This window comes from Pan troglodytes, chromosome 14 (assembly GCF_028858775.2).
Source record: "Pan troglodytes isolate AG18354 chromosome 14, NHGRI_mPanTro3-v2.0_pri, whole genome shotgun sequence".
NCBI lineage: Eukaryota > Metazoa > Chordata > Mammalia > Primates > Hominidae > Pan > Pan troglodytes.
This window is the reverse complement of record NC_072412.2, coordinates 17475819-17498521: the sequence shown is the minus strand read 5'-3', so window position 1 is coordinate 17498521 and position 22703 is coordinate 17475819. Positions and strand designations below refer to the sequence as shown.

The window sequence follows — 22703 nt, the reverse complement described above, 5'->3', positions numbered from 1 at the left end:
TTTTGTTCCTGCAATAGTTTACTGAGAATGATGGTTTCCAATTTCATCCATGTCCCTACAAAGGATATGAACTCATCATTTTTTATGGCTGCATAGTACTCCATGGTGTATATGTGCCACATTTTCTTAATCCAGTCTATCATTGTTGGACATTTGGGTTGGTTCCAAGTCTTTGCTATTGTGAATAATGCCGCAATAAACATACGTGTGCATGTGTCTTTATAGCAGCATGATTTATAGTCATTTGGGTATATACCCAGTAATGGGATGGCTGGGTCAAATGGTATTTCTAGTTCTAGATCCCTGAGGAATCGCCACACTGACTTCCACAATGGTTGAACTAGTTTACAGTCCCACCAACAGTGTAAAAGTGTTCCTATTTCTCCACATCCTCTCCAGCACCTGTTGTTTCCTGACTTTTTAATGATTGCCATTCTAACTGGTGTGAGATGATATCTCATAGTGGTTTTGATTTGCATTTCTCTGATGGCCAGTGATGATGAGCATGAGCAATTTCAGCATTTTTAAAAAGTTAAATTGTAGATTTAAATTCAAAATTATTAACTTCATTTCAAAACTTGCTTCACTGATCTATCACAAAGGAGATAAAAATAAATTGTTAATATTGCTATACTCAAAATAGGTTATGATAGCTTGTTTTTTAAAAGAATATGCATTCATCAAGCAACTGGAGATTTAATGCCTGCAATAAGCATTCAGCAGAGGAAAGAGACATTTTGTTTTTTTAAAAAAACTATTTGTATATTAAGTACAGGAAGTCCTTGCTTGATGTTGTTGATAAATGCTTGGCAACTGTGACTTTAAGCAACATTACATATGGAAAGTCTTTGAGTAACATCATTTTCTTCAAAATTGTTTGGTTATGCCATTGATAAGAAAAAATTGGTTTTGTTATATGTCATTTTGAATAGATATTTAGAATTTCAATGTATTTTCCTATACAAAACTATTATATTTGGTAAATTAATTAGACCATCCTCTTTGCAGAATAAAATATTTACCAATTGTGAAGGGAAGAAAGGATAGTGATTTATGGAGAGACAAGGAAGGTTGAAATACATGCTGAATAAAAGAAATGTTTAACTATATGGCACTGGAAACAAACAATTTGAGTTTGAAGGACATATTTTCTCTCAAGGATTATATAATATGAGAAATTAATCAGAAATTGAAGCAATGAATTCAACCAATTATGAAAATTAGTAGAATGGTATGAAGTATAAATGAAGAAAATGAATTTTAAAGTATAGAAAATTTGGAACCATGGTGTATGTCCCACTTAACAACCAGCATAATAAAAATTTGATTGTGCAAAAAGTGATTATTAAATTTACTAATAGAATTTGATGAGGGTAGATATTGAATGCTAGGAGATGAGTAACAGAAAGTTTCAATAAGGCATTTTCTAATAATTTCATAAACTTCTTAACTTTCAATAGCTACTTGCTACCTCCAGTTTATTGGTGGATCTCCTGTCATTGGGCTTCATTAAAATAAAAACAAATCTGTGGCATTTATGTCAAGTCAAAAGAATCTATGCATTCAGAGTTGTGGCAGGAACTGCATATGAATAAAGGAGTCCCTTTACTACATTCTAAGGAAGAATTTGTATGTTCTATTACAGACAATGCTTTGTTCTCAGCCATGTCTGTCCTGATATGGCTATCCAGATAGACTTATCTTCCAATTCCTCTGACCCCGCAAATCTTTTTTTGTGTCCTCTGGAATTCATGGCCAGTCAGCATCATAATTCTGTATAATCTCAATATATTTATTTTATTTGAATGTTGCCCTAATAGGAGATTGTGTTGAAGACACAGCTTGTTCAGCAGCTCATATCATTCACATCTCCCTATGCTTTCCTTCAATCTAATGTGAGTTCATTTTTTAGCACTGCAGGTCCAAAATGTTGAATAGATAGCTCGACTTTCAAGATTTTTAGATGCCTTCTTCTGCCCCTTTCAATTGGCAAATGCATCATAGCAAAAATCTGAACAGAACATCTAATTTATGTTCGTGTGCTTCCCTTCTTTCTGGAGTCTTGCATCCTCAAGTCTCTGCTGCTTGGTAGCTCTCAGGTGCCCTCTAACACATTATCTTTCATATTTTACCCAGCCTTACTAATTAGTCTAGCAAGAGGGATGGTCATATTCAAGTTCATGTACTATAGCTAGAAGTAAATATCCTTGTGTTAGCTATTAAGATTTGACGAGGCATGAGAAATAAAGATGCAAAATTGTCATCATTTACAGATGATATGATTCAACACTTTCAGTATACAGGAGCCAAGACTGAAAAAAATGACTTAAAACATGATGATAAATTATTATGATAGGCGAATAGAAAACAAAAATAAATCGTTTGTAATGTATACATTATATAATTAGAAAACACCCTATTTTGCAAAGCAAAAACTTGAAACAGACCTCACAATGTGTACGATTTTTAAAGGGAAAAATTACTATTGGAAGATTTAAAGTAAGTTGTTAACAAATAGTAAGCATGTAATGTCTTGTAATAAAAACACAACACCATAATGATGACAATTCTGTCAATATTAATATATAAATTTAAAAGAACAGTAAAATAGAAATGTTTTCTGCAATCACTGTGAAGTCAAGCCCAAATTTTATGTAGAAAGATAAAACAACCAGAAAATTCCTAATAAGGCAGATGGATAGCCAGGAGGAACAAGAATGAACATATAGGAAAATATTGTATAACGTTATTAAAGAATTTTATTTAAAGAAGCAACTTGATCCTATTCCCATTTTAGTAAAATCACTGTAATACATAGAAAGGATTATGAACCAACAACACTGAGGAGAGAAGTTAGCTTTTTCAGAGAGAAGTTAGGTTTTTCAGTGATACTTTCAAAATCATAGAATTCTGAATTAGCAAAATAACAGTGAGGCAAGAGGGAGAGATTTAGTAGATGTTATCAATCATGATACTCTTAACACAGCAGTAGCTGCCACATAGAGTGTTTATATAGTTAGGTGCTGTGTATATCTCAATGTATTTAACCCACACAAAAACCTTTGTGTTGAGTTCTACTTTAATTTCAATTTGGCAGATGTGGGAATTAAGGCACAGAATTATTGCATTAATTGCCCAAGATCATGCAGTTACTTTTAAAAAGCATGATTCTGGCTTCAGATTCTGGGATCGCACCCTGAAAAGTACACAATTTCACTAAGAGTTTCTGTGACATCATTGTCTGTGGCCTGTGACAATGTCAATGAACTTGTGTCTGACTTGGGGTGTGGGTGAATTGTAGTAGTGCTGTGTATAGAAATATGTGCACACACACACACATACACATACACACACATACACCCCAACAACTAAGAATAAAAGAACTTGGGTCATCTTTTGAGAAGCATGATTTGAATGATGTCTCAAAAGCAGTGTATATATAAATCCAGCTATGATTAGTGATATCTGAGCTGGCAGAAGAGACCTGGGAATTATCAGTCCATCAATAATAATTAAAGGCATGAAAATGAGATAAAAGGCATTACAAATAAGAAGCAATTTGAACTGTCACTGATCTCTAAATAATAGACATATTGTAAAGAACAGGCAGAATAAATTGAATGAAGAGGAACTGAGAAGGCATATCCAGAGAGGGAGAGAGAGAGAAAGAAAGAAAAGCAAACTCAAAGAAGTATGGTGTTCCACATGATAATGTAAGTGAACAGAGTTTTTGAAGGTAAAATTCAAATAGACAACTGCCATGGTTTGAATATTTATATCAAAACTTAACATTGATATTTAATCATCAGTGTAATGATATTGAGAAGTGAGGCCTTTATGAGGTGATTAGGCCAGGAGGGATCTGCCCACATGGGTGGGTTAAACAACTGTTGAAAAGGGCATTCAGAAATGAATTTCAGCTCCTCTGTTCTGCCATGTGGGGAACAGTGTTCCCTCCCTCTGGAGGTTGCATCTTAGAAGCAGAGGTGGGGTCCTTATCAGACACCAAACTTGCTGATGCCTTGATCTTAAACTTCTCAGTCCCCAGAACTGTGAGGAAAAGAACATTCTGTTATTTATCAATTACCCAATTTCAGGTATTTTTTTTGTAGAAGCACAAAACTGACTAAGATAATAACTCCTATCTTTATTCTTATATAATTTTAATATGATTGTTTTATAAGATTCCCAAAATATTAGCCCTGTCATTTTCTCTCCGTTATTTACAGCAATTTTTCTTTAAAAAATTCCGCTTTTATTTTAAATACGGGGGTATATGTGTAGAAATGTTACATGGTATATTAGACCCATGTAATGAGCATGGCACCCAAGGGGTAGTTTTTTCACCCACGTCCCCCTCCTTCCACCTTTCCCCTTTCCCTAGTAGTCTACAGTGTCTATTATTTCTATGTTTATATCCATGTGTGCTCAATGTTTACCTCCCATATATACATTCTTAGTATGGGAGTACCATTCTTACCTGTAGGGCAACAGCAAACATTACTATCTGTGGACTTTCAGAGTCGTGGTTCCACTGGCGTGAAAACACATTATTATTACATTAGACCAAGACCTAGTTTATAGCAAAGGAGAAGAGCAAGTGGGCCCATGATCATGAGATGACGTACTTACCCATCCAGAAGCTGTCAGCTGGAGAGAGTGTTGAAAAGGCCTGCACAGCTAAAATGTCAGTTTGGAGCCAGTACTTTCTGAGAATTGTGTTTCATCATCTAGGATGCAGCAGATAGATTGAACAGAAGACCTTTGATGGCTCTGTGGCTCTAGTGGAAAGAATATATGCATTTGGAATCTAAGGTATGCAAAGAAGAATGGCCCCATTAATTAATATAATAGTTCCCCCTTATCCTCAGTGGATCTGTTCCAAGAACCCCCCGGGGGTGCATGGAATTGCAGGTAGTAACATATCCTATGTATACTAAGTTTTTTCCTATATATACATATCTATCATACAGCTTAATTTATAAATTAGGAACAGCAGAGATAACAATAACTAATAATACAATAAAAAATTAAGATAGTATGCCACTATTATTAATCTTGAGCTTTGGGATTACTGTTAAGTAAAATAAAGTTTACTTAAGCACAACCACTCAATCACTAATAGCCTACTACTGACCAGAAGCCTTACTAACAACATAAACAGTAAATTAAAATATATTTTGTACATAATTTGTATTATACACTGTATTCTTAACAAAAAATTAAGCTAAATAACAGAATGTTATTAAGAAAATCAGGCCGGGCACGGTGACTCACGCCTTTAATCTCAGCACTTTGGGAGGCCGAGGCAGGCGGATCTCTAGGTCAGAAGATTGAGACCATACTGGCTAACATGGTGAAACCCCATCTCTAATAAAAATACAAAAAAATTAGCCGGGTGTGGTGGCGGGTGCCTGTAGTCCCAGCTACTCGGGAGGCCAAGGCAGGAGAATGGCATGAACCTGGGAGGAGAAAATATACAAAATATATTTACTATTCATAAAGTGGAAGTGGATCATCATAGTGATCTTCATCTTTCTCATCTTCATGCTGAGTAGGCTTAGGAGGAGGAAGAAGAAAAGGGGTTGATCTTGCTGTCTCAAGAGTGGCAGAGGCAGAAGAGGTAGATGAAGTGGAGGGAAGGTAGGAAAGGCAGTCACACTTGTTGTAACTTTAATTTTTAAAAATCACATATAAGTGGGCCTGTTCAGTTCAAACTTGTGTTGTTCAAGAGTCAACTGTATATTAAAGTTATTATGAATTGTCACAGAGCCGTTCATAGTGAAATGTTGTACATAACTTAAGTGTCAGATCAAGACTGCCTAAATAAATTAGAGCACACCTGTACAATGGAATGACATTTAGCAAAAAAAGGAGCTAGCCCTTTTTATAGAAGAATCATCAATATATATTTAATGTGAATAAAGAATGGTGCTGATATATATATATATATATAGTATGATATTAGTTTTGCAACTTAAGCAAAATATTTGTAAAAACATTTGCTTCTATATGCCTAAAACCATTGGAAAGATTGACAAGAAACTAAGAACGTGATTTTATTTTGAGTAATAGTTGTACTGAGTGGACTGAGGATGATTTTCACTGAATAACCATGTATATTTAGGTATCTGTTTAATGGTTTAGCTACTCAAAAAGTATATAAAGTTATATCAAGGACAAATTATTCCAATGAGCAGGATTAAAAATATTTCTAACATAAATATTATAACTGAAATATTATCTACTTATTAAGAGACAAATAAATGACTAAAATACTTCACTATTCTCTAATATTTTGTTTGGACCAAAGAAGGAAATAATTTTAAAAGCAGTGTCTTTAAAAAAATCTTAGTCTAACAAAGTACACTAAACTATTTGTTGCTTAAACTCCATCACTTTAAGTTTTACCTGTAAAGCCATCTAAATAAATACTTAAAGTTAGAGGGGGAAGATAAATAAGTAGCTTTTCATCTGAATACATTACAGTTGAATTACAGTTGATCTTTAAATAACATGGGTTTCAACTACACCACTCCACTATAGTAGATTTTCTTCAGCCTCTGTCATCCCTAAGACAGCAGGGCCAACTGCTTTTCTTAGCCTACTCAATGTGAAGACAATGTGGTTGAGACCTTTATGATAATCCATTTCCACTTTATGAACAATACATACATTTTCTCTTCCTTATGATTTTAATGTTTTCTTTAGCTTACTTTATTGTTAAAAATACAGTTATATATATATATGTATATCATACAAAATATGTGCTAATTGACTTTATATGTTATTGGTAAGGCTTCTGGTCAACAGCAGGCTATTAGTAGTTAAGTTTTGGGGGAATCAAAAGCTTTTTGGGGATTTTCAACTGCTCCAGGGATGGTGCTCCCAACTCTAGAGTTGTTCAAGTGTCAATTGTATTCTTGCATATTCTGTTAGTGCAGTAAGGTGTCCAATTTAGAATGCTAGGAGTTGTTACAAACTTTTCTATTTGACTCACCATGAATAATCAACTGGTAGCCAAATACTGATTATAAAAATCTCCATTGTGTGTGTGTGTGTGTGTGTGTGTGTGTGTGTGTGTGTGTGTGTATGTGTACAGGTACTGAATACTTTTTATTACTATTAGTAAATAGACGTAAAGATTCCTCCCTGTTTTGCTGAGACTGTTAATTCATTAATCTACTATATACTAGGTGTATGCCATTATTTCATTGTAAAGTTTGATATTAAACATCACTCTTTCATGATGCTTGAGAGGTTACTCTGGGAAGAGGCCATGACATTTTTTGTCACTATGGCTTTGTCATTTTACAAATGAGTGAATGACAACAGTAGTTTGTTGAATAAATGTGTTGATATGAGATCTACTTCATAAAAATGCAAATGAATGCATGATGGAAATTAGAATAAATCATATTGAAAATTATGACTGTGACTCTTCTCTTCCAGTTTATCTATATTTTTTGCTTCAGAATAATTCTTAGTTTTCTAAAGTGTCATAGAAATTACAAAGGGTCTAGTCCAAAATGCTTATCTCATATCTATTATTTAAAAACAGGAGCCCTTGAAGCTATGTATTTTCAATTACTTTATAATTACATACATTGCATGATTGAAATCAAATTGAGAAACATGTTTCTCTTGTGAATACAAAAAGTCTTATCGTTGCCAACGTGCAGCCACTTCTGACAATTAAAGTTCTTTACATCAAGAACTGTTTTTCATTTTCAGTCAAAGATGCCAAGCATTAGTTCAAGTGTTTTCTTATTTTTTATTACATTCATGGACTTGTTGAGATGGAAGTTAGAAACCGAGGTAAAGAATAACTCTCATCTGAGATACAGGAAGAAAACTCAGATATGCAGGAAAATATTAATATAGTGCTTTAGGCCAAAGAGAGCACATCACCCTCACACGCAGCTTTAGCTTTTGGGGATTTGATATGGTTTGGCTCTGTGTCCCCATCAAATTTCATCTTGAATTGTAAGCTCCATAATCCTTACCTGTTGTGGACAGGACCTGGTGGGAGGTGATTGGATCATGGGGACAGTTTCCTCCATGCTGTTCTCATGATAGTGGGTGAGTTCTCATGAGATCTGATGGTTTTATAAGTGTTTGACAGTTCCTCCTATGCGCTCTCTCTTTTTTTCTCTCTCTCTCATTCTCGCTCTCTTGCCTGCTGCCATGTAAGACATGACTGCTTCCCCTTCTGCTGTGATTGTAAGTTTCCTGAGGCCTCCGCATCCATGCTCATGGAACTGTGAGTCAATTAAACTTCTTTTTGTTATAAATTACCAGTCTCTGGCAGTTCTTTATAGCAGTGTGTAAACGGACTAATATAGGATTGATATAAATACAAATAAAAGTACCCATTTGCAATACAGCCTCTGCCAATCCTGTGATTCTGACAACTCTCAGAGACAACCCTGATTCAGGTAAGCAGGCTTACACCAACTACATGTATATTACAAAATATTTCCAATTCTGTCTCAATCTAAATATAAAATTACAGCTATCTAAAGTCTACTTTGTATATGTAATATATCTAACTTGAAAGTATGTGAAATTACACAAAAGCCTAGGAATGAACTTCAATCTCTGTTCTTTTTCCTAAATTATTTATGCACACCATTTAAAATTCCAATAGGCTATCAAACTGTTTGGCAATTTCAATAATAAAAATTATCTAGATTTTTAAAAAATTCAGATATTGCAATATATCCATCCTTTTATACTGTTATTTTAAAATTCTTTTTTTGATAATAGTATTTTAAAAATAATTAATTATAATAAACACTTAAACACAGTTTTCAATTATTTATTATATACCTGGTAATGTGTTTTAAAATTTATGAAATTATCTAACTTAGTTCTTACAAACCCTTTGAAACAGTTATTAGTATTGTTCAGTTTTACAGATGAGGACATGAGGCTCTGATTTATTACATTCCATTCTCACTTGAATCAATTCCATTCCAACACTTCAAAAAAACAAAATGAAACTATTATTGCCAGTGTTACCAATAAAATCCACTTTGAAAATCTAATATAAACTTTTACTTCCTGCCTGATCTTTCTACAGCATTGAGTCTTCCTACTACCATTTACCTGAAAACTGTTCCTTTATTTCAGGGACAACATAACCTTCCCTCTTCTCTCATGTCTTGCTTGCAGGTCCTTCTTACTTTGTTCAGAAACTCATCGTCCAATCTCCAATAACTTTGAAATGTTCCACAGCTGAATTTGAGGCCACTGCGTTTATTATCAAGATTCACTCTCCTGGTTCCTAAATCCTGTCTCATGGCTTTAAATATCATTTAGATGCTGAGAATTAAAAAAAATGCATCGCCAGTTATGGCCTCTATTTTAAAATCCAGAGTCAAGTTTAATTAACAATTTGACATTTTTCCTTGAACATATAGTACGGTAGACAATCTCAAATTAATATGCCACAATCGGAACTCAGTCTAACCTTTTCATACTCTGATCACCCCCTTCAGATGTGCTTTTATTCAAGGGTTCCATATTTTATAAAAATGAACATATAAAAATATTTGCAAATAGCCTCTATCCTATTAGCATAGTCAAAAACATTTGAATTTTCATCAACTCCTCTATTTATCTTACACCATGTATTGAATCTAACAGGAAATTCAATTAGCACTATATGTAGCCACAATAACTGGTTCTTGCCACCACCACCCTTTCTCTACTATATATTTTCACAGTGACCTTTAGATTTTCTTACTTCTGATTTGACAGCTCTAAGTTCAATCCAGGAGCCATTGTCAGTTTTTCAAAAGGAGGTGAGAATGTATGACTCTTCTGTTCTCTGGTTTCTCATCTCACTCAGAAAACACATGCACCATTCTTCGTGCATCAAATAGCACAATCTTTAAAAGTAAAGGTTTATATTTTGCTTTATATATATTTTATCATCAATTTCCTTGAAATATATATTTCTAGTCAGTACAAACCACAGATTACTAGAGACTCTTCAGCAGAATAAGAAATAAGCTAAATATTATGATAAATAAATAACATTCCAAAATAAGGAAAGGCTTCTGATGAATCTTGCCATTTTCAGGAAATCCACCTGGAATCCCATTCTCACAGTATTGGAACTCCCTAATTCTCCCTTTAGCTGCTCATTGTTCACCTAGTCTTTTCACTCTCTCCATCAAAAAAAAAATTTCCTCAGGAAAGGCTCTGATACAGGAATCATAGTTAGATGAACTAAAACTTCAAATTCTACATATATATACATATATATACATAGATACGTATATACACGTATATACGTATATACACGTGTATATGTATATACGTGTATATACGTGTATACGTATATACACGTATCTATGTATATATACATATATACATATATACATATATACACATATATATACATATATACATATTATATATAACTTTAGCAGTAAAAACAAGTAGACTTTAGTACTGTTACTTTATAATTCATTTAGGAAAAGAAGGAACACCTTTGCAACTACTCCCACTAAGTTACCAAGATTTTTTTCAATACTAATCTTCACAATTCATATTCAAATACTAAGAATCCCTAATGCCTTTAAAAAATACATGTGTATTTCCAATAATTTGATACAGGCTCTCAAAAAGTCATTACATTTTGAGGGTAAAATTGAAACAACCTAAACATTAATGCCGAGTAATGAATATAATAGTTCACACATATTAAACAGCTAATCCATATGTGTAAGACATTGTTATATATATACTTATACACAAAAACAAACATGTATGTGTGTGTATAAAATCTCAACAAATCTCCATAAGAATTATTAGAACTAGTAATTAGACACAGTTGTTCTACTTCTGTAACCCATGATCTTAAACCATTATAGAATAAACCTTAAAAGCAATCATTATTTTCAAAGACAATTTTGAAACTTGCCTTGTGCAAGTTAGTAAATAACTGTGCTCCTTGGTTTCCTCATCTGTTACATGGGTAGAACCTACACTGTTACATGAAGATTAGAGCAGTTAATAGAATATTTTAGTATTTATAGATCTAGAATATAAAAAGGAATTAATAAGTTTTAAGGAGAAAAAAATAAGGGAAAAATAGTCTCATTTTCAACCCTACTAAACATAAAATGTTTTTTACATTTAATTTATACATGCAGGGTAGGTCAGTATACTAAAAATAAAGCACATTTAATTTGAAATTTTAGAAAGGGGTAGATTGTTCTTATTTAGAAAATTGCAGTACATTTTAATTTGTGAGCAGGAGGTCATGGTGTTATTTAGAAACAGTGACAAGAAACTTTTTTTGGCTATTGTAAATGGAAATGGAAAAAAAGAAAAGCCAAGAGTAGTCATTTGACTCCAACAAGCAGTTTTTAAAAACTATTTCATGTGATTATCAGCTTCAATTTGAAAGGTTATATATCTGATAAACAAAACACAAAGGAAGAGCTTGATAATTAACAAAAAACTCTATAGTATTTCCTTTTTTTCATCTTTTCCCAGGTCAGATTCTTGCAAGCAATGGGAAATTAGTGTTTATTTAAGATTTAATGACAATGTTAATGCCACTGTCAATCTGGATTCTTTATCTAGAAAGGCAAATCTGATTTACATTAACCTGAACACCTTAATATATAATTAAAATCTCAGCCTTATGGCTAAGTTCTTAGACATTTATTCTGTTTAACTCAGCAACAAAATATTATTAGTCACTTTCTTTTGAGAAAGGTGAGTCTAGTTTATCGGTACTATTAGGGCATTTTATAATCTGCAACCTAATTAGCCTTAACAAAATATTTTGTACTCAGCATGACTCAAATATTTTACCCAATAACTTACTGAAAAATAATTCTGCCATTGCATTTCCACTCTAATATACTGCAGTGATTTTCTGTTTGCACATATTTGTCCATGTCATATGTTGGCTTGAAAGAATGTAAAACAAAGAATGCATATAGATTATTAAAGAAATCCTCCCAAATTTGTTCACATATATTAGATCCTAAACTAAATAGGTTAGTTTTTTTCTGAATTGAAATAGATTAACAGAACATATTAACTGAAATAACTGTCATATTATTTATAATTCTTATCAGACACATGCAATTGAGCCTATGACCGAGCATGAAGACTCTATAAAGGACATCGCTCAAGTACACAATATGATTTTCTTTAATTTTGATCTGAAAGACTGTTAATAGAAAGACTAAAATTCTGTCAAACAAATTGATTACATTTCTACTGGATTTGGGAAATATGTAGCATCTGTGATAAAGTACTTAATCATCACTTATTGTCTTTAGTGTACAATTTATTATATCCATATTTTATACCCCTCAAAGTATTTGCAAAATTAATAGAACTTTCTTAAGAATACAGTGACTGTCCTCAAAATCCACTTAATAAATTGGTAGCCTCAAATTTATATTTCATCTACTCTTCCAAAATAATTATTGTATTGTTGGTTTTAAATCTAACATCTCACTATTTCTTTTCTATTTTATCATATGCTTTTCTGGTGCATATTTTTTTCTGCTTTATGTTGATTTTTATGATCCTATTTTTTTCTTTATTAAGTTTTAGGTGTAACTTTTTATTTTGGTAGTTACTTCATAGTTCATAATATGCAGCTTTAACTTATCACAGTCTACCTTCAAACGATATTACATCACTCAGACTGATTTGTGAGTACAGAGAGACTGGGCAGGGACGTAGATGATGAATCAGAAGCACCTGACTCATTTAAAAGGCTCACTAATCTTAGTAAAATAAACCCATACAGAAAATTCTTTTGTTTTAAGGTGAGTAAACATGCACACACATGGCCCTGCAAGGTCATTCTGTCAATCAGCCTTAATCCAACCCATGAGATATCAGTTTGCCAGTTTATGATCATTGCCATAGAAGAGTTTTTTTATTTTAGATTCTAAGTTTAAACTGAAGATTCAATGGATGTGGAACTAGTTTTATTTTTGAGCGAGAAAATAACTCAATTAAATGTACTGTGTCTCAAAATATGCAGTATACACACCACCATGAAAATGAGACAACAGTAAATAAATTAAGACATCTAGAAAATTAGGTAAGACAGTGTTCAATAATGAGGCAAAATAGGATGTGAATGTCACCTACGCTATCAAATAGAGAGAAATGGGTTTCATCCACTAAATATGAGGTTGAATGTATAGAACGTTATTTCAAATATGTCGTGATTTGTATCTAAATTTATATCCTATAAAATCATGCAGAATATGAGGAGTCATTATCTAATTTTCAGTAGGAAAAATGTGAATCAGTACTAATACTAAAAACTAATAATTTACTCAATGCCAGGCAATGTTTCTAGTGTTTTATGTTTTTAGAAAACAATTATGAGATAATTGTGAAGAAAACAATTCTTCACTTTTCAAGAAAGAAAACCAAAGTAATGAGAAACTAAGTAAGTGGCCCACCCAACGTTGTATAGTTAAGAAATGACTACGTTGTAGACCTTGTAGACCTTAACATGGTTTGATTGTTTGTTTGTTCGTTTTGAGATGGCATCTCACTCTGTTGCCCAGGCTGGAGTGCAGTGGCAGGATCTCGGCTCACTGCAAGCTCTGCCTCCTGGGTTCACGCCATTCTCCTGCCTCAGCCTCCCAAGTAGCTGGGACTACAGGTGTCCACCACTACTCTCAGCTAATTTTTTTGTGTTTTTAGTAGAGACAGGGTTTCACCATATTATCCAGGATGGTCTCGATCTCCTGACCTCGTGATCCACCTGCCTCGGCCTCCCAAAGTGCTGGGATTACAGACGTGAGCCACCACGCCCGGCCGACCTTAGCATGTTTTTAAGTAAAATGTATTATTTTTCATGTGTAATATTTGCTCTGTCTCTCATGTATACATAAAATTATAAATATAATCATGAAGAGAATTATAATAGCCAACTTTCTCTATATTTCAGAGATATTGGTTTGGCATTGCTTTCGGCAGATATTTCAACATTAGCCTCTGGAGTGGAGTTGGGGACAGGTTGATTTCAGTGTTTCAAAAATATATGAGAACTGTGAACCTATGTTAGTGGATTGCCTATTGGCGACTTCTAGTTGAACACTAGCAAAATTGACAACTAAAAAAATAATGAAATGAGAGAAAGTGTTTATAGCGCTTAAGAGGATAAATTAGTTTCTTTATGTCTAGATTTTATATTAAATAAAGAGCTTTCAGGAAAAGTAAATGACAGTTAATGATTTTGATTATAATCAGTCAGATTTTTTCCATATTTGAGCAAAAACTGTAATTGACTTATCCACTGCTTTCAGTGTAGATTAGCTGAATCATCTAACATGTCATCTCTTATAAATATTGATTGAGATGAAAAATGAATAAATGATTTATTTATCTTATAACAGTTCTATGTTGATAACGTAAAAAATACTGACAGGTTCATCTAAAATATGTTTGGATAAGCTACATTATATATGATTCATATCTTATGTATAATTTATATATGATATTTGATTTGGTTCATACACAAAGGAACAAATGTTTCTATATAAGAAAGTTATTTTGCTTATTATAGAATTTAAAACTAAAATGATTCTTCCACGATGGCCATTTAACAATTTAAATTTAGGAAACTTCTGGCATGTTCAATTGAGTATTTACTTTGCATAATTGTGTTCCATATCTTAATGCATTCCCTTTAGCAGTTTCTTTCAGCAAGCAACACATGTAAACTTGTTTCTCACTAAATATTTTTTATTTTAGCAAAGTTTTAGACCTAGAGATTTAAAGAAAAATTGCCAAGATGTTACAAACATGAACTCTTGAACCGAATATTTTATTTTTAAGCATGCAAAACGGTGTGGTTTTTTAAAATCCTGAAGACATAAATGTACCACGGAGAACCCAAAGAAAATTGGACTGTTTTGTTTTGTGATTTGATGTCTGAAAAATAAAATCCTTTAGTTTCCTTTCATTTTTCCTCAGAGAATATAGACTGTGTTGTGATGTCAAACTCATTCTGAGTTTAGATGCCCCATGGGCAAATCGTTTGGTCTAATTAAAACAAAATGAAGACAAATCTCTTACACGTAAATCTTTGATGGTGGGAAATGTAGCTTCATGTTTTTAAAGCCTTCACAGAAGACAAAGTACCTCTCAATCTTGTAACTCTACTTTTTATAGCTACCCAAAATAATTATTAAGGCATATTTGATATATTGTAATCAATTTATATTTGTGTTTTGTTTAATAACTGGGCTCCTTTGGACCATTTGCTGCAAATATCCTATATTAAAAAAAACTTTGTCTAAATATATCATGCAGAAAAATATTTATACCTAAAAATATAAACTCCATTAACAAAAATTGTTCAGCAAAACTCTATTAATTCAATACATTGTATGGTTAATTTTTGTAGCCAATTTTTCCTTTTCTTCTCTCTAATGATGTGATGTTCTTCAATGTCTTCTGAAAACTTGAGCATAGGAAGTTGGAAGTGTATAAAGCAAAACAAGTAGTAAGGAGAGAATTTAGAATGCTAATTTTTGAAGGGGAAATATAAATTTTACAACTCTTAGTTTGCATTTTAAATTTATATTATTATCTGTATTTAAGTATTTAAGTTGATTTTCACCAGCGTGTTAGTGTGTTTGTGTTGTTGTAAAACAAATACCTAAGACTGGGTCATTTATAAAGAAAATAGATTTATTTGGCCCTTGGTTCTGCAGATTGTACACAATGCATAGTGTCAGCATCTGCTTGTGGTGAGGCCCTCAGGAAGATTACAATCATGGCAGAATTTGAAGGGGAGCCAGCGTGTCATAGGGCACGAGAGGGAGCAAGAGAGAGAGGGAAGGTGCCACACTCTTTTAAACAACTAGATCTCCTGTAAACTCTTTACCACTCATTACCCAGGGGAGGGAACCAAACCATTCATGAGGGATTTGCCCCCATGACCTAATACCTCCCACTAGGCCCCATATCCGACAATACAGGTCACATTTTAATATGAGACTTGGAGGGGATAAAACATCCAAACCATATCAACTGTTCACTGCTAACTACTAAATCAAAGAATTAATTTTTTACAGGCAATGTATTATTCTTTTCTTCATTCAAAAGAAAAATACTTGACTGGACCTTATGAGGAGAAAATGTTAATCTCTTGCAGTTTTTAATTAAATAAAATAGTTTGAGGCTATTTGTGCAAATTAAGGCCATTGAGAAGGACTGTAGACTATAAAAAGATTCCAGACATTTTCTATAAACATATTTCATTTTATATATATATATATATATATATAGTTGTTATCATGGTAGATTTATACCACTGCCATCTGGAAGTAATTCCCTTATTCAATACAGAAGGATTTCTCATCCTTCTCCTAAATATTTTCTTCTAGCTCAGAGTGCCTGTGGCCAAAACAAGAGATTTTAAAACAAAAACAAAAAATTCTGCTATCCCCATGTGGGTTATCTTTCTTTTGTAGTCTTCTTTTTACTTGAGTTAAAATATTTCCTTTGAATTTCGACTGACAAAGATATTGAAGGACATCGAATGTGGTTTAGGGCACTGTTCCTGCGCCTGTGTTCACTAGATCAATAGTGGAGGTGACTGGAGATATTGGAAGAAAGAAATAAACTAGGGTAGCTCATATCACCCATTCCACGTTTTTTCTCTTTAGGATGTCCCAGCCTGCAGTGAAAATGAATTCTGTTCTGCCTCTGCTGTGCGGTAAATTTAGCGATAAAGTTTCTGCTCTGTGCTCTGTACTGGAGTGTAGTGTAGGAAAATCCCTGTTGCTAAGCACCACGCCAACAACACCATGAGCTACAGAGATCACATGTTTATTTCATTATGCTTTACTTCTGTTTTTTGTTTTTTTTTTTTTGAGACGGAGGAGTCTGGCTCTGTAGCCCAGGCTGGAGTGCCGTGGCGCGATCTCGGCTCACTGCAAGCTCCGCCTCCCGGGTTCACGCCATTCTCCTGCCTCAGCCTCCCGAGTAGCTGGGACTATAGGCGCCCGCCACCACGCCCAGCTAATTTTTTTATATTTTTAGTAGAGACGGGGTTTCACCGTGTTAGCCAGAATGGTCTTGATCTCCTGAGCTCATGATCTGCCCACCTCGGCCTCCCAAAGTTCATTATGCTTTACTTCCATGTCTATCTCGAATTGTTCCATATTCAGAGAAAACAGGAAGGTAAGTTGTTAACATTCTTCATTGCAACCAATTTTTTAGAACTAATTCTACATTGAGGAATGTCTTACATTTTAACCAAAACCTTTCGATAAATTACAGAGTTGCTGAATATATCTAGATCTAAATCTTAAACTATATCTATAGCTATTATATAGATGTATATGATTTATCAAGAGCTATTATCTGGAATATATACTGGATTCCTTTTACAATTTTCATAATGTAACCAGAAAATGACCCTTGAGATCCTTGAGAGTGATTATGTAAACATATCCTTGATTTGGTGTCTCCAGCCTAATTATCACAGTTAAAATTTTGGTATTAAAAATGGAGCAAAGATAATAAGACTTGTAAAGCAGCAGACCTTACAAAATGTTAAAAACAATTTTATTTACGTAGTGCCTCCACACAGACCTAATTATTTGTATTAAACCTAATGTTTAACATTAGTGAGTCAGAGAATTTAGAAAAATCAGACATAATTTTAGATAAAATAAATATTAATACTAGTCATTAATATTAATCCCTGTTTGATAAAATGACTCTATATGAAAATAACTGCCCTCAAATTACTTTCATCTCACATATTTTTAATGAAAGGAAATGGTGGCTGGGGGCAGTGGCTCACACCTGTAATAACAACACTTTGGGAGGCCAAGGCCGCAGATCACTTGAGATCAGGAGTTCAAGACCAACCTGGCCAACCTGGTGAAACTCCATCTTTACTAAAAATACAAAAGTTAGCTGGTTGTGGTGGTGGGTGTAATCCTAGCTACTCGGGAGGCTAAGGCAGGAGAATCACTTGAACACAGGAGGTGGAGGTTGCAGTGAGCCAAGATCGTGCTACTGCACTTCAACCTTTGCAAGAGATCAAAACTCTGTCTCAATAAATAAATAAATAAATAAATAAGGAGATGGTATGGAATCATTATTAATGTTGGGCCCCTCATGTTAGCTAATATGTTTAAACCTAGGTCAAGATAGAAACTGACCCAGATTATTAGCATGTTTCAGTGCATAATATTTTAAAATAATTCAACACTGACACATAATACTATGCTATTCCACTTAGATATAAAAAAATGGCAAGAGAAGTCTCATGTTCTTGTCCCGGCATGGTGACTTACACCTGTAATCCTAGCACTTTGGGAAGCCAAGTGGGGAGGATCCCTTGAGGCCAGAAGTTTGAAACCAGACTGGGCAACATAGTGAGACCTATCTCTACAGAAAATTTAAAAACTAGATGGGCATTGTGGCAAGCACCTGTAGTCCCAGCTACTGGGGAGGCTGAGGTGGGAGAATTGCTTTTGCCAGGAGTTCCAGGCTACAGGGAGCTATGATCACATCACTGCACCCCAGCCTGCGTAATACAGTGAGACCCTGTCTCTTAAACAAAAACAAAAAATAATCCCAGAACTCTAATGTTCTTATATGATATAGGACTTTTAAAAATTAGCCAGGCATGGTGGCGCATGCCTGTAGTTCCGGCTACTTGGAAGGCTGCCGCACGAGAATCACTTGAGCCTGGGAGGCGGAGGTGGCAGTGAGTCGAGATCACGCCACTATACTCCAGCCTGGATGGTAGAGTGAAACTCTGTCTCTAAATAAATAAATAAATGAATGAAAGTACACCGAAAGTTTTAACTTAACAAATTTTATTTACGCCGCACATTGATGGAGTGATAAGAACAAATAAGTAATACTAATGAAGGTATAGGACATTTTACAATTTTTTAAAAATTAGACCCTTATATACACAAAGTAATTGAATTTTTTTTTTTTTTTGAGACGGAGTCTCACTCTGTCACCAGGCTGGAGTGCAGTGGTGCGATCTCGGCTTGCTGCAACCTTCGCCTCCTGGGTTCAAGCAATTCTCCTGCCTCAGCCTCTCGAGTAGCTGGGACTACAGGCACGCGCCACCACGCCCTGCTAATTTTTTGTATATTTAGTAGAGACGGGGTTTCACCATGTTGGCCACGATGGTTTCCATCTCTTGACCTCGTGATCCACCCGCCTCGGCCTCCCAATGTGCTGGGATTACAGGTGTGAACCACCACGCTCAGCTGCAAAGTGATTTAAATTTATCAACAATTTCAATGCAAAATTTTTGTCATTTGTGATATTTTCCAATAGCTTATCCGAATTCCTTAGAATCAGATTTCCCAAGTCAGATTTCTTTGAAATTACAATCCGAAAATATTTAGATTTTAGAAAGGTAATGTGGTAAATATTCTGCCTATTATGGAATAACTCTGATGGCAAATCATATGAATAATCACATGAACTGGGATCAATAAGACTATAAATACCCCTGGTCGGGTGCGGTGGCTCACACCTGTAATCCTAGCACTTGGTGAGGTTGAGGCGGGTGGATCACAAGGTCAGGAAATCGAGACCATCCTGGCTAACACGGTGAAACTCCGTCTCTACTAAAAATACAAAAAATTAGCTGGGCGTGGTGGCAGGCACATGTAGTCCCAGCTACTCGGGAGGCTGAGGCAGGAGAATGAATGGCGTGAACCCAGGAAGTGCAGCTTGCAGTGAGCCAAGATCAAGCCACTGCACTCCAGCCTGGGCGACAGAGCGAGACTCCGTCAATTCACTAGGGATAAAAGTCAGAAGAACAGAAATTGTGAGTTCCTTTGTGAAGATCCAAGGACCTTCAAGGACCTCTGAATAGCCAAGAATAATCATTCCTGTTTTTCATCTTCAATGGAAAAAAGAGCCCATTATACCTTTCTAGCCTATTCTGGAATAAATAACAATGAAATTTTATTTAGTGTAAACTAACAAAGAAAACAGAGTAAGTTAATGAAATGTAGTCTCTACAACTTGTTAGACTGTTTATTTTTTATTTGTTTTTTATTTTTAGTTGGACTTTGTTCTTGAGACGGAATCTCGCTCTGTCGCCCAGTCTGGAGGGCAAGGGCTTGATCTCGTCTCACTGCAACCTCTGCCTCTCAGGTTCTAGTGATGCTCCCTGCCTCAGTCTCCCTAGTAGCTGGGATTACAGGCGCACACCACCACGCCCAGCTATTTTTAGTAAAGACAGGGTTTCACCATGTTGGCCAGGCTGGTCTCCAACTCCTGACCTCAGGTGATCTGCCCGCTTCAACCTCCCAAAGTGCTGGGATTACAGGCTTGAGCCACGGCACCAGGCAACATGCTAATTTTTGTATGTGTGGTAGAGACGGGGTTTCACTCCATGTTGGCCAGGCAGGTCTCCACCTCGATCTCAGGTGATCCACCGGACTCGGCCTCCCAAAATGCTGGGATTACAGGCCAGAGTCACCGCGACCGGCCTGCGTCCATGTTACTTAAAGTACAAAGTAACCTACAAAGTAACCGGCCAGGCGCGGTGGCTCACGCCTGAAATCCCAGCATTTTCAGAGGCCGGGGCAGGCGAATCACCTGAGGTCGGGAGTTGCCGAGACCAGCCTGACCAACATGGAGAAACCCCATCTCTACTAAAAAAAAAAAAAAAAAAAAAAAAAAAAAAAAAAAAATTAGCCAGCATGGTGGCACATACCTGTAATCCCGGCTACTCAAGAGGCTGAGGCAGGAGAATCGCTTGAACCTGGGAGGCGGAGGTTGTTGCAGTGAGCCGAGATCGCACCATTGCACTGTAGCCTGGGCGTCAAGAGCCAAACTCCGTCTCAAGAAAAAAAGATTACATCCTGGCACGGTGGTTCATGCCTGTAGTGGCAGCAGCGGTGGCAACCCCAGAACCTGTCCGTGCCACCAGCAGCGGCGAACCCCAGGGTCGGACGCCGCCACTGCGCCTAAATCAGGCGGTGGGACCTCAGCTGTGTGAGGGCGGGAACCTGCCGCAAAGCCTCATCCTGGCAGCTATACAGGGCCCAGAGGTCGCGCTGCCAGCGCGGGCCAAGGAAGAGCAGAGCCCAGGGTGGAAAGGCGGTGCACTCGGCGACCCTCAGCGGTCTGGGCCCAGCCCTGCAGCCTCCACCGTGGACTCAGGTGCAGCTCCCACCTGAACGTGGCACGCGGCAGCGGGGGCTCCAACCCGGACCCTGTCAGTGCCACCCGCAGGGCGGATACTTGGGCCAGAAGCTTCCAGGGCGCCTAAGTGAGGGGGTCGGTCCCCAGCTGCAGGAGGGCGGGAATCGACGCTCAGCGCCGCCCTGGAGGCTGCACGGTGCCCAGTACCAGGGTCCAGCTCCTGGATCGCGGGTCGGGGAGGGGCCAGGGGCGGCCATGTCAAGCAGGCCGTGTTGCAGGGCGCCCCACACGTTCCGCTCCAGGGAGGCCCGCCAGCCCGGCAGCGCCTCCAGCGGCCGGTGCCACCTGCACGCGGTGCCCGGTGGAGCGCGGCCAGGGCGCGTGTCTCCTCAGCCTGCTGAGCTGCGCGTGAGCTGCTGCTGTAACGCTCTAACGTTAGAGCAGCTAACGGCTCTGCTCAGAATTTCTCCCGACAGAGGCCGGAGTGTTCAAGAGCTTGGCGATACAGAAATTTCTGCTGGTGTTGGGGCGGGTGCGGGAACTGAAGACGGGCGAGTGCGAGCCGGGGGCGGGTGCTGGGGAAGGGTAAGCGGGAAGCGAGGGCGAGGGGTAGGGGCTGGGGAAGGGCGAGCGGGAGGCGCGGGCTCTCTCTAGCAGGGGGCTGCAGCCATGAAGAGGCTCTTAGCTGCCGCTGGCAAGGGCGTGCGGGGCCCGGAGCCCCCGAACCCCTTCAGCGAACTGGTGTACACTGAGAAGGACTACGGGACCATCTACTTCGGGGATCTAGGGAAGATCCATACAGCTGCCTCCCGGGGCCAAGTCCGGAAGCTGGAGAAGATGACAGTAGGGAAGAAGCCCGTCAACCTGAACAAAAGAGATATGAAGAAGAGGTACCAGGCCCTGCCTGAGCCGGGGCTGCAGGAGGAGGAGGCGGCTGTGGGAGGATCGCCCCTTCAGAGTGGGGGCTGGGGGTCCTGGGGACGAGGGGAGCAGGTGCAGGAGTGGCGGGCGATGGGGCGGCCGTCCTGGGCCCCGAGGTCTTGGCCTTCTTCCCGGTCAGGCCCCCCAGGCCTGGGATGGGGGCGCCCTGCAGGGCAGAGGGCCCAGGCCACCTTAAAATCAACCCCAAGCTTTAGCTGCTTTCTCCTTCACTTCCAGTTCCCCTCACAAAGCACTGTGTAGAAAATTTTAAAGTGATTAAACTCACAAAATTAAGTACATACAGGGTTTTACTTTTAATGTACAGGTTTTAAAAGATAATGTTAGATACACTATGAAATGGTGCATAATGAAATAATTCCCATAATATATGACCTTCTTGGCTAAAAATTCTTTGGATAAAGTCCAATGTCCATTTTGATATCAATGAATGTCTATGTAAATATGTTCTTTGCTGAGGGACCTTAGAAGGAAACTTCGAGGTGGGAAGATGGTTTATGTTCTTGAATTTAAGAAGACTCATTTTTCTCAAGATGCGACTTACCAGTTTTACATAAACCAAATAAAGCTATTAATGTTTTAACATTTTTAAAATTACACAG

The 22703-nt window shown here is 36.9% G+C and overlaps 1 protein-coding gene across 1 annotated transcript in view; it reads left to right on the top strand.

The window, feature by feature from the left end:
* Nucleotides 1–21799: 21799 nt before the first annotated feature.
* LOC129136897 (ankyrin repeat domain-containing protein 30B-like) overlaps nucleotides 21800–22703 on the top strand; it is a 49335-nt gene continuing 48431 nt past the window's right edge. The window contains 1 exon segment of the mRNA XM_063792167.1: nucleotides 21800–22052. Within this exon segment, the coding sequence (XP_063648237.1) occupies nucleotides 21832–22052 (221 nt within the window). The 5' untranslated portion in view covers nucleotides 21800–21831.